At 41.7% G+C, this 13,136-nt stretch overlaps 1 protein-coding gene across 5 annotated transcripts in view; it reads right to left on the bottom strand.

Moving 5' to 3' along the window:
• Positions 1-13,136, bottom strand: part of LOC137374473 (X-linked retinitis pigmentosa GTPase regulator-like) — a 155,257-nt gene that overhangs the window by 113,135 nt on the left and 28,986 nt on the right. For all 5 annotated transcript variants that reach the window (XM_068040638.1, XM_068040636.1, XM_068040635.1 and 2 more), the window contains exon 2: positions 392-517. In XM_068040638.1, coding sequence (XP_067896739.1) covers positions 392-517 — 126 coding nt within the window. The remainder of the gene's footprint in view (positions 1-391; positions 518-13,136) is intronic.

Genomic DNA, 13,136 nt, shown 5'->3' on the forward strand with positions numbered 1-13,136 from the left:
ATAGCTTTGGCCATTTCTCTAGGAAGAGTGTCACGCAGACTCCTGTGCATAGTTCACTGAAACTAATGAAGTCAAGCTCCAACATGGATGCAGAAAATACTTTTTGCGTGTGTGTTTTCTTCTCCTACCAAACAATTATGTTTTAGGAGTGCAATTTAGGTGCAACAATCTAAGGGTGCACCCGGAAATACCATCCTGACATGATTGCCTTCAAAATAGTTTGAGTGGATTTTTATTTTTACAAAGGATGCTGAACCGATAAAGCTTGTAGCTTTATTTCTGTGATCCTTACTTGGTGCTCTAGCTGAACAGTCGAAGAAAAAAACATTTGCCCCATCTTTCCATACAGAGAAATAAACAAATCAATTCCAAATTGGGGCTAACAACTCACCTGTTACGAATGCGGTGTGTTCATCCCCACAGCTGATTGAAACAGCTTTGTCATTTTTCAGCCAGAACTTGCTGGGAACATTGTCTGAGAATTTGCTTTTACCGAATGTAAAAACAGCTCCAGAATCTGAAAGTAAAATAAATGATATGATGGAACTTTTAAAATTATTTTTATTGAATTGATAACATGTTCTAACGTCAGCTATGGTATAATTAAATTTCAAAAAATTCTGCAATTTTCTAGTAGCAGCTATGAGCTAGACATTTCCACTGATGAGCCAAGTGCTCATACATTTTATTACTCACTTAAATTTTATGTTGATCTAAGTATGTTACTAAATGTGTGTTTTATATATAGATATAGCACTTTCCTCTACAACGTTTCACTTTACTTACTATATTGTTTAATCAATAATTACCTGAGAAGTCACAACAGTTGAATATTTAATTTACTGGTTTTAACAATGTGTGCTAAATTGCTCACAAACCAGAAGTTTGAGTCTGAAATAACAAAAATCATCAAGACAGTAAATATGAACAGAAAAACTGTTAGAAATTAATTTGTTCCATGCTGTAAGTCATACTGCCTTAAACACATTCTTGCAGAGTTCAAGGTATACAATTATTTTGTACATATATGTACAACATTTTTTTGAGGGAACAGAATACACACAGTACTTTTCCATCTGCAAACCTGCATCATTCATTGTCAGGCTGTAACATTCTTGCCTCTGAGTCAGGAGGTCATGTTTTCAAGCCCCATTTCAGAGGCTTGAGCACATAATCTAGGCTGAGACTTAACTGTTACTAAAGGAGTACTGCACTATTGGAGGTCTCACCTTTCAGATGAGCCTTTGAACTAAGGTCCCATCAGGTTGGCATAAAGAATCCCATAGTACTATTCAAAAAAAAAAGTACTGAATTCTCCTGGTATTGCAAGCAACATTTAACCTTCAAGCAACGTTCCTAAATCAGATTGTCTGGTGATTTATCTTATTGCTGTTTGTGGAATCTTGTTCTGTGCAAAATGGTTGCCACATTTCCCTATATTACAACAGTGACTACACTTCAATTGTACTTCATTGGATGCAAAGCATTTTGGAAAGGCACTATACAAGTGCAAATTCTTTGTATTAATTCATAGCATTCCTTCATGCCCTCACCGCGATGGTCCCTGACATTCCTTTCCAGCAGTTAGCCATGGTAACCAGTGGACCTTGGCTTTTTATATGGTCATATGTAATCCATATAAACTAGCAAGGGAGAGGAGATGTAAGATAGATTATTTTAAAACAAGGATGGACATCCTCATCATGACATAATTCTGATCACGATGCCTCATCATTTGGCAACAAATGAATATTTGCTCTCAACAGGAGATAAATAGAACGTACAAATAAACAATTCCAAATATTTATTGCAAACAACTCCCCACTGATCCTTCATATGAATCCATTTGTATACATCACATTTCACTCCTCTCATAACAGTAGCATTGTATGAAATAAATGATCCTGCAATACTGCTCAATCATCTGTTGGAGTTTACTCCTTACAATCACTAATGGCTTAAAGCAAGTTCATTATTCTAATGAAGAAACAATAGAATGGGTGACAAGAAATTAAAGTTGAAAATAAATCACAAAGGGACTGAAAAATAAAGTGGATGCCACCATGATATTGTGCTGGAGAAATCAGATGTGGTTGTTCTTTTAAAACAGAACTTTTGCTTTTAGTGGAGAAATTCTATGTCAGTTCTCAAATAGTTAACAGTCAAGTTTATTTTGGCTGAATTTTGAGCTAATTGGGTATGTGAGGAATTACACAAACTCAACCGAACAAAGACAGCTCAGTCCTGTATGTCACTGCCAGATGTCTTTAATTCATCTCACTCATCTCAATTAGCAGCACGAAAGTTGCTTTGTGTCAAGTGTTGAACACATTTTCACATATACAGAGCTCATTTTGAAATTTAGGGGTGTAGTAGCTTAGTTCACTGAGATGTACATACAGCAGAGATGCACATGCACTTTTATAACTTATTAGCAATGCAGTTTGAGGGCTCCCCAAAGATAGCCACAAATACATAATCAAACAGATCTATTTACACACATATTTATTACCACTAATTCCACAGCTTCCGTCCATGCTACTCCATCATCAGCTCAGACAAGACATGCTTTCATATATGGAACATGCGGCTTCTGGTACACCACCAGAAAAGATTTCCTTTTGCCTTTTTTTGAATATGTTACAGGATTATACAAAGCATTTTTACAGATAATTTCAGTTAAAATATACTAAATAATATGTAATTCAAAGAAATAATTTGCAAATATTCGTAGTAAATTTTGCAATATATTTTGTAAATATTCATATTTAAGATATACCTCTACATTAGTACTCTCATCACTGTTGCAAGTATGGATGTAATAAGGCTCTGAATCACCATTCAATCTGTGGTGTTTCAAACCTTAAAATTAAAAACAACTGCAAACTTTGGTTGCCGTACAACTATATTACAAGACGAAGCCAATAGCATTTGTTGAACTGCGCTGAACCTTGTTTAGTGATAATTCGTCTTTACAGAAACTTGGATCCAAACTCAATAAATTCTAGTAAACTTCATCTGGCATTCTTCAGGTATAGATTTGGACCTAAAATGAGGTCTTTCGCATGTTAACGCATGTTGAGCAGATGTTACTTCTTAACAAGGTCTTGAAGTTGTTTCTTGAGGACTTTATTTTACAGAGTGGGTGGAGCGATCAGGTCTGCTTGAGCCAGGCTTTGGCCGATGAGGTTGAGGTCAGAAAGGCTGCAATGATGTAGTTTGTGGAGTCCATTGTGCTTTCTTTTAAGATGGTGAACATTTAAAAGATAAGGAAAATTTTAATGCCACTGCAATTCATATGGTCACCTTGGAAGGACAGCCACACAGTCAAGTCAAGAGGTTTGAGTACTTTCTGGAAAGGCTACTTTGTTGAGTGCCACAAATGCATCTGTGTTACTGTCTCCTTTTCTCTGTGTTTCGTTCTCATATTATTTCTCTTTCTTTGATCTTCTTTGCGTTAATAAGTCCCTGTTTCTGTTCATTTCTTTGTTAAGTTACTCTTTTATTTCTCCCTTTGTTGTTATGCTCTGTTACTGTCACCCTTCCACAGTGTTTATTGCCATCTCATACTACAGGAGTTTTTCCATTGCGTCTGTTGCCTTTTCTTCCAGCAACCTTTCACAATGAAGGAACCAGGTCCAAAACAACAGAAAAAAATGAGGAGACCAGACAAAGCTAGGGATGAGGAGAAAGCCATAGGAGCAGGTGGATTACTCAAAGCCTCCAGAGAGCCAAGACAAACAGACTTGGCAGGACGCATGAACATTGTGTGTCTGCTTCATGTCAAATCTCACAATGTCTATTCTGAGTTGGGCTGGGCCGGGCCATGAAACACAGGGGAATGAATAGGTGTGGTGCTGTCTGCTGGAAGTGAAGGTAGAACAGGGTCAAGGCTCCTGATTTTGTATTGGGAGATAACAGAACACATTAAAGTAGTCAGAAAACAAAATAGATGTTTCCAGGTAAATTTGTAATTTTGTCCTGCATTTTTTTTTTAAAAAGGAGTTTGTCATCTGAGAATTATCCTTAGTGTTATATAATGGGGTGGGTCATGAGTGGACAGGATGACTGAACCATATACTAAGTCTTTTTTGTTGCAACATGGAAGTTTGGAGGGAGAAAATAGATTTATAAAGAGAGCTTGCAATCTGGATTGGTGTTTTACTTCCTATAACCTGGAATTTGCATCTTTTATGTCCTTGCAGGGAGACAAATCCAAGGAATTAATTATTCCACATGAAGCACTGGACCAGTTCCCTTTTGGGAAGATGATCACATATTAGAAAGGTAGGTAAAATATCAGGTAGTACGTACATGGTCTATGTGGTGCCCTGGTTTCGATTGCCTGAGAGCAGGGCCTTAGATTTTACATTCTGTCTGTTTTTGCCTCTCCCAGAAGATTACAGGACTGATGGTAGGCACAGGGGTACACGTGATGGTGGGAAAGGGCGACTAATTACAATGTTCCTAATGCCAGGATTCTTTTGGGCAAGCTTGATGGACCAACTGGTCTTTTCCGGCCTGTCGATTTTGTAATCTGCATACTGGATTTAACATAGTTTGCTAATCTATCAGACTCATTAACATGAGCAGTTCCTACAGATTGGAGGGTGGCAAATGTAACCCCACTATTTAAAAAAGGAGGGAGAGAAAGAACAGGGAACTACAGACCAGTTAGCCATACATCAGTAGTGGGGAAAATGCTAGAGTCTATTATAAAGGATGTGATAGCAAAACACCTAGAAAGCATAAATGGGATTGGGCAAAGTCAGCATGGGTTTACGAAATGGAAATCATGCTTAACAAATCTACTGGAGTTTTTTTGAGGATGTAACTAGTAGAATAGATAAGGGAGAACCAGTTGATGTGGTGTATTTGGATTTTCAGAAGGCTTTTGATAACATCCCACATAAGAGGTTAGTGTGCACAATTAAAGCACATGGGATTGGGGGTAATATACTGGCATGGATTGAGAATTGGTTGACAGACAGAGTAGGAATAAACGGGTCTTTTCCCAGGTGGCAGGCAGTGTCTAGTAGGGTACTGCAGGGATTAGTGCTCAGGCCCCAGCTATTCCCAATATATATTAATGAGGGTGAGGGAACTAAATGTAATATTTGTAAATTTGCAGACGGCAAATTTGGGGGGGGTGGAAAGTGAGCTGTGAGGAGGATGCAAAGAGGCTCCAATGTGATTTGAACAAATTGGGTGAGTGGGCAAATGCATGGCTGATGCAGTATAATGTGGATAAATGTGAGGTTATCCACTTTGGTTGTAAAAACAGAAAGGCAGATTACCTGAATGGTTTCGAGCAGAGAGATCCACCATTGACATGCTGTTCTCCTTTCGCCAGCTACAGGAGAAATGCCGCGAACAACAGATGCCCCTCTAGGTTGATTTCATAGATCTCACCAAAGCTTTTGACCTCGTCAGCAGACGTGGTCTCTTCAGAATACTAGCAAAGATCGGATGTCCACCAAAGCTACTAAGTATCATCACCTCATTCCATGACAATATGAAAAGCACAATTCAGTCCTTTCCTATCCTGAGTGGCGTGAAACAGGGCTGTGTTCTCGCACCTACACTGTTTGGGATCTTCTTCTCACAGCTGCTCTCACATGTGTTCAAGTCTTCAGAAGGAATTTTCCTCCACACAAGATCAGGTGGCAGGTTGTTCAACTTTGCCCATCTTAGAGCGAAGACCAAAGTACGGAAGGTCCTCATCAGGGAACTCCTCTTTGCTGAAGATGCTGCATTAACATCCCACACAGAAGAGTGTCTGCAGAGACTCATCGACAGGATTGCGGCTGCCTGCAACGAATTTGGCCTAACCATCAGCCTCAAGAAAATGATCATCATGGGACAGGATGTCAGAAATGCTCCATCCATCAATATCGGCGACCACGCTCCGGACATGGTTCAAGAGTTCACCTACCTAGGCTCAACTATCACCAGTAAGCTGTCTCTCGATGCAAAAGTCAACAAGCGCATGGGAAAGGCGTCCGCTGCTATGTCCAGACTGGCCAAGAGAGTGTGGGAAAATGGCGCACTGACACGAAACACAAAAGTCCGAGTGTATCAAGCCTGTGTCCTCTGTACCTTGCTCTACGGCAGCGAGGCCTGGACAACGTATGTCAGCCAAGAGCAACGTCTCAACTCATTCCATCTTCGCTGCCTCCGGAGAATCCTTGGCATCAGGTGGCAGGACCGTATCTCCAACACAGAAGTCCTCGAGGCATCTATTACCCCCAGCATATACACCCTACTGAGCCAGCGGCACTTGAGATGGCTTGGCCATGTGAGCCGCATGGAAGATGGCAGGATCCCCAAGGACGCATTGTACAGCGAGCTCGTCACTGGTATCAGACCCACCAGCCGTCCATGTCTCTGCTTTAAAGACATATGCAAACGCATCATGAAGTCCTGTGACACTGACCACAAGTCGTGGGAGTCAGTTGCCAGTGGTCGCCAGAGCTGGCGGACAGCCATAAAGGCGGGGCTAAAGAGCGGCGAGTCTAAGAGACAGCAGTTGGCAGGAAAAAAGACAGAAGCGCAAGGAGAGAGCCAACTGTGTAACAGCCCCGACAACCAATTTTATCTGCAGCGCCTGTGGAAGAGTCTGTCACTCTAGAAATGGCCTTTTTAGCCACTCCAGGCGCTGCTTCACAAACCACTGATCATCTCTAGGCACTTACCCATTGTCTCTCGAGACAAGGAGGCCTAAGAAGAAGGGTGATAGATTGGGAAAGGGGGAGGTGCAACGAGACCTGGGTGTCCTTGTACACCAGTCGCTGAAAGCAAGCATTCAGGTGCAGCAAGCAGTTAGGAAGGCGAATGGTATGTTGGCCTTCATTGCAAGAGGATTTGAGTACCGGAGCAAGGCTGTCTTACTGCAGTTATACAGGGCCTTGCTGAGACCACATCTGGAAAAGTGTGTGCAGTTTTGGTCTCCTTATCTGAGGAAGGATGTTCTTGTCATGGAGGGAATGCAAAGATGATTTACTAGGCTGATTCCTGGGATGGCAGGATTGACTTATGAGGAGAGATTGGGTCGACTAGGCCTATATTCACTACAGTTTAGAAGAATGAGAGGGGATCTCATAGAAACCTATAAAATTCTAACAGGACTAGATCGGCAAGGTGCAGAGCAGATGTTCCTGATGGCTGGGGAGTCCAGAACCAGGGGTCACAGTCTCAGGATATGGGGAACCATTTAGAACCAAGATGAGGAGAAATTTCTTCACTCAGAGGGTGATGAACCTGTGGAATTCTCTACTGCAGAAGGCAGCGGAGGCCAAGTCATTAAATATATTCAAGAAGGAGACAGATATATTTCTTAATGCCAAAGGGATCAAGGGATATGGGGAGAAAGAGGGAACAGGGTACTGAATTAGACGATCAGCTATGATCTTTTTTGAATGGCGGAGCAGGCCCAAAGGGCTGAATGGCCTACTCCTGCTCCCATTTTCTATGTTTTCTATGTTTCAATGATAGCTATTATCATGTAAATCAAAGTTTACAGACTAAAGAAACTAATAAATTTAGTAGCAATTGAATAGCAATACAAGCCATCATCATTCAGGGCATAATAAAAGTACATATTAACTGATCTCTGTGTTGTCTAAGGTGAGTCAACGTTCCACTGCATCATAACAATAGGGATGTTATCAACAAAAATGTGATGGAGGTGGTACAAAATTGCACACTATATGCAAGATCTTTAACCTAGATAAAAAATGTGTGTATAAAGTGGCAATGGTGGCAGGACAAATGCTGCCATCCTGAGAGAAGACAGCATGTTTGTGTGACATGGAGCCATTGCCACGATCCTGGCGTGATGTCTCAGCAATCCACTGGAGCACAGATTACTGGAATGCTGTGAGATCCTGCATGAAATATTTTCAGATTTAAATATATTTATGACTGTTTCTTTGCTGGCTGGAATGTAAAGTTGGGTATATGCTGGTTAGGGAGAGGTACATTGAGGAGTTTGACAAATATTACAGGAGAAAACAATGGATCTGTGGAGAGGTTGGTTGCCCCTCCCTTGCCAGCATGGCCTCTATTCTGCTGCTACAGTGTTCAGTTAGAACTGTCTTTTTAAAAGCTACAATCCAGCAGATTACACCAGATTTACATCAACAACTATATCAATGGATAGGTAATTGAGCAAAACCGGGACATTTTCGTGTGAGTGTCTCTCCAGTCGAGCCTTTTTCTTTGGTGTAAACACATCACAACAAGCACCACATGGAAATTCACCAATATATTTAAGAGCATTGGGGAGGGATATTTTGGAGCTTGGGAGGTCTCGGTCTTAAAAAACACACAGAGGAAACAGACTAAAAAAAAACCAGATCGGTACTTTTAAAAAATACTAGAGAGCTGGAGTGAAAAAATAAAAAACAAGTTGGTAGGACTGAAAAAGAACCACCACCAGGAGCAAAAAGAGAAAGTGCTGGAATTACTCAGCAGATCAGGTCCAGCACTTGATGTTTTCACTTCAGATTTCCAGCATCTGCAATATTTTGCTTTTATTTTAACCACCAGGAGTACTTGGACTAAAGATTACAGATACCGGGTATGGGACTAAAACAACACTTATATTGCACTAACATAAGACACCACGCCAAGGTGTTTCACAGGAGCGTTATCAAACAAAATTTGACATTGAGCCACACAAGATGATATTACAGCAGATGACGAAAAGCTTGGTCAAAGAGCTAGGTTTTAAGGAGTGTCTTAAAGGAGAAAAAAAGGAGAGAGGTGGATAGTTTAGGGAGGGAGTTCCAGACGTAGGACTTTGGCAGCTGAAGACACACCAGCTAATGGTGGAGCAATTAAAATCGCAAGAGGCCAGAGCTGTGGTAGCGCAGATGACTCGGAGGGTTGTAGGGCTGGAGGAGTTAGCATAGATAGGGAGGGTGAGGTTACAGAGGAACTTGTAAACAAGGATGAGAATTTTAAAATCAAGGCATTGCTTAATTGGGAGCCAATGTAGTTGAATGACCACAGGAGTATAAATGGGACATGGATAGCAGAATTTTAGATGAACTCAGGTTTATGGAGGGTAGGAGATGGGAGGCCAGCCAGGACTGCATTGTAAGAGTTAAGTCCAGAAGCAACAAAGGCACAGATGAGGGCTTCAGTGGTAGACAAGCTGAGGCAGTATGCAGAACCCAGCAATGCTGTGGAGAAGGAAATAGGCGGTCTTAGTGATGGTGCAGATATGTGCTTGGAAGTTCATCTCAGGGTCCAATACAACACCTAGGTTGTGAACAGACTAGATTAAATTGCCAGAGAGAGGGGCAGAGTCTGTGGCTAGGGAACAGAGATTTAGACAGGAACAGAAGACAATGATTTGGTGTTCCCAATATTTAGTTGGAGGAAATTTCTGCTCATCCAGTACTGGATGTTGGACAAGCAGTCTGTAAATGTGGAGATCATGGAGCCAAAGCAAGTTGAGGGCCAAACAAAATATTTCAGAAAAATGTCAAATAACCTGTTCCAGGTTCCTTGGGAACAGTGTATGAAGGAGCATTGCCACTTCAGGCTCTTCTCTTTCTTCTAAACTCTATGCAAACATACGTACATACAAACATATGAACTAGGAGCAAGAGTCGGCCACTTGGCCCCTCGAGCTTGCTCCACCATTCAATAAGATCATGGCTGATCTGATTGTAACCTCGACTCCACATTTCCACTTACCCCCTATAACCTTTCACCCCCTTGCTTATCAAGAATCTATCGACCTCAGCCATAAAAATATTTAAAGACTCTGCTTCCACTGCCTTTTGAGGAAGAGAGTTCCGAAGACTCACAACTCTACTCTACAAGGGAAAAAATGTCTCCTCATCTTTGTCTTAAATGGGCAAGGCCTTATTTTTAAACAGTGACCCCTAGTTCTAGATTCTCCCGCAAGGGGAAACATCCTTTCCACATTCACCCTGTGAAGACCCCTCAGGATCTTATATGTTTCAATCGAGTCGCCTCTTATTCTGGTAAACTCCAGCGGATACAAGCCCAACCTGTCCAACTTTTCCTCATAAGACAATCAGCACATTCCAGGTATTAGTCTACTAAACCTTCTCTGAGCTGCTTCCAACGCAGTTACATCCTTCCTTAAATAAGGAGACCAATACTGTACACAGTACTCTAGATATGGTCTCACTAATGCCCTGTATAACCAAAGCATAACCTTCCTACTTTTGTATTCATTCCCCTCGCTATAAATGATAACATTCTATTAGCTTTCCTAATTACGTGCTGTACTTGCATACTAACCTTTTGCGAGTCATGTACTAGGACACCCAGATCCCTCTGCACCTCAGAGCTCTGCAGTCTCTCACCTTTTAGATAATATGCTTCTTTTTCATTCTTCCTGCCAAAATGGACAATTTCACATTTTCCCACATTATACTCCATTTGTCAGATCTTTGCGCTCTCACTTAACCTGTCTATATCCCTTTGTAGCCTCCTTATGTCCTCTTCACAACTTACTTTCCTACCTATCTTTGGGTCATCAGCATGTGTCGACCACTGTTCCCATAACACTCTGGCCGTTTTACTCTGCATCCTTCACCCTCTACCTGCTGCATTGTTTTTGTCTCTGATGTTGTGCTCCAGCCTTCTCTTTTTTCTCTCTGTCTTTATGAGCCAGACCCAGGGAGAAGGGGGAAAACAAGCAACTTGAGGTCAGATTATAGAGGCCTATGCAGATTTTTTTTATCTTCATTGGTACTGGGAAACTGGAACTCCATGCAGTCGCCTCCCTAACCTCTCCTAAAGGCCTGCTCAAGTCTGCAAATGAGACCCGACCCGAGCCTGACAGAACCCCATCCGAGCCCGAGCCGTTCCTTGTTTTCCTGTGCTCAACCCGACCAGACCATCAGTTAACTTACCTTCCGTTTTTAACTTTGTTTCTTACCTGCACAAGCTTAAAATAACTGTAGCAAAACCACCTTTAAAGTCCAAAAAGTAAATTAACATTAGAGTCACTTACCTGAGGTAGTGACAGAGCGCGAATGCCAGACCCGGAAGTGCGACTCGACCTGAACCCGACAAGTCGTCGGGTCCCGTCAAGTTCAGATCGGGTAACAGGCCTCTAACCTCTCCACCAACTCCTTTCCCACTCTCCCATTACCCTTTCCCCTCTCTCTCAAACAATAACAAATGTGACCTGTTCCTCACCCCATGGTGCAGGGGCATTCACCAGCCCCAGCCTCCCATTTGGCTCCCAGCTATAGCCTGCCCTTGGGCCAATTCTTTGGTGCTCCCCCTGTCCCGATTGTCAGTTTTCCTATTTGCCTTCTCGTTCTTCCTCCTCCAGGCATCCTCTTTTACCTTCACACTTGGGCCAATGCCAAAAGCACAAGTCATGTTTAATTGACAAAGGTAAAAGAAGAGTCCTGAGGTGCATTTGAAAGTCAATAGGCAATCCAAGAATTGGGTGAAGGAACAGGGAGTCAAGTAGGAGCAAGGAGTGAAGAGAGGGAAGCCTGAGGCCAGCATAACAGTACAGCACTGTTGGGGGGAGGAAGCAAGTGGTGAGTGGGGTAGGTAATAGGCTATTTAAATGTAAAAATTCAAAATGAAAAACCTAACTGAGAGTGAAAAAATAGACCAAGCTCAGGATACAGTTAGAAGGCACAACTGGGTGATTGGCCACAGCTCCATCTGGCAGCTTGTGCCTGCGAAACTGTAACAAAAACTGTTTACATATGGAATTCTAATAGAAATATTTATACAGGCAATTTCTATGTTAAATACGGACATAAAAGTGTTACTCAAAATCATGACACAGGAAATAAGATTTGTGGACAGGCAGCGAGAGATAGACTTTATATATTAGACACAAATCTGCAAGCATAGATACAATGTGGAAAGTCTAATCGGTCAGTCACCCTTTGTGAGAATGTCTGCAAAAGAAATATAAACGCCTCAGTTGCTACAATAAATAAAGCTTTAGTTTCTGGCAAGGCTGAATTAGATATTCAAAACTAAATGACATTGCTTTCTTCAAGATGGAAGCAAAATGTTTTGTCTCATCAAGTACTAGAATTCAGAAGAAAGCCAACCCCTTTGTATACTCGGAGGGTTTAAATCTGACACATCTATTGGTTTCTTAGATTTAGAGAATTCCAAATGAACTTAATGAATGCACAGTTTGCAATGGAAAATAACACTCCCAAATATAATGTTAAATAATCCTGGATGATATGAACGTTGCATATGATGGAGCCAATACAAAATCAGCATAATAAGACTGTCAACATTTGTCATATCAAAAATATGCAGCTGTCAATTAAATCAAGGAAACAAACCTATTTCATCTTTGATCAAAAGATATCATCTGATCGTTAAGTAAATGGAAAAAGCAATTAAAACGTCAAGACACAGAAGGCTTTGGGTTCGCAGGGCTTTGCCAATGCCATTTTGTAATAGCTAATAGAAAGTACATGAGTCACGTCATCCTATTTGCAGTGCCTTCAACTCTCACTGTGGGGTAAAAGATCATCTCTACCCCCTGGCAGCTCAGCTGAGATAGGCACTTGATAATTGGGGAAGCATTAGTATCAGCAGAGATCAACAACCTACATTTATACAGAGCCTTTAACGTAAAAAAAACAGTCCATGGCACTTCACAGGAGTGTTACGAAGCAAAATTAGACACTGTGCCACATAAGACAATATTAGGGCAGATGACCAAAAGCTTGGTCAAAGAGGTAGGTTTTAAGGAGCATCTTAATGGAAGAGATTAGGGCCTAGGCAACTGAAGGCACAGCCAACAGTGGAGCAATTAAAATCAGGGGTGCTCCAGAGACCAGAATTAGATGAACACGGATACCTCAGAGGGTTGTGGGACTGGAGATTACACAGATGGGGAGGTGGTAAGGCCATGGAAGGATTTGAAAATAAGGATGAGAATTTTAAAATCATGGCACTGCTTGACCAGAAGCCAATGTAGGTCAGCGAGCACAGGACTCGGTGCAAGCAAGGACATGGGCAGCCGGGGTTTGGCTGACCTCAAGGTTACAGAGGATAGAATGTGGGAAGTTAGCCAGCAGTGCATTGGAATAATCAAGTACAGAGGTAGTAAAAGTATGAATGCAGGTTTCAGCAGCAAATGAGCTGTG

Source organism: Heterodontus francisci, chromosome 10 (genome assembly GCF_036365525.1).
Source record: "Heterodontus francisci isolate sHetFra1 chromosome 10, sHetFra1.hap1, whole genome shotgun sequence".
Classification (NCBI taxonomy): Eukaryota; Metazoa; Chordata; class Chondrichthyes; order Heterodontiformes; family Heterodontidae; genus Heterodontus; species Heterodontus francisci.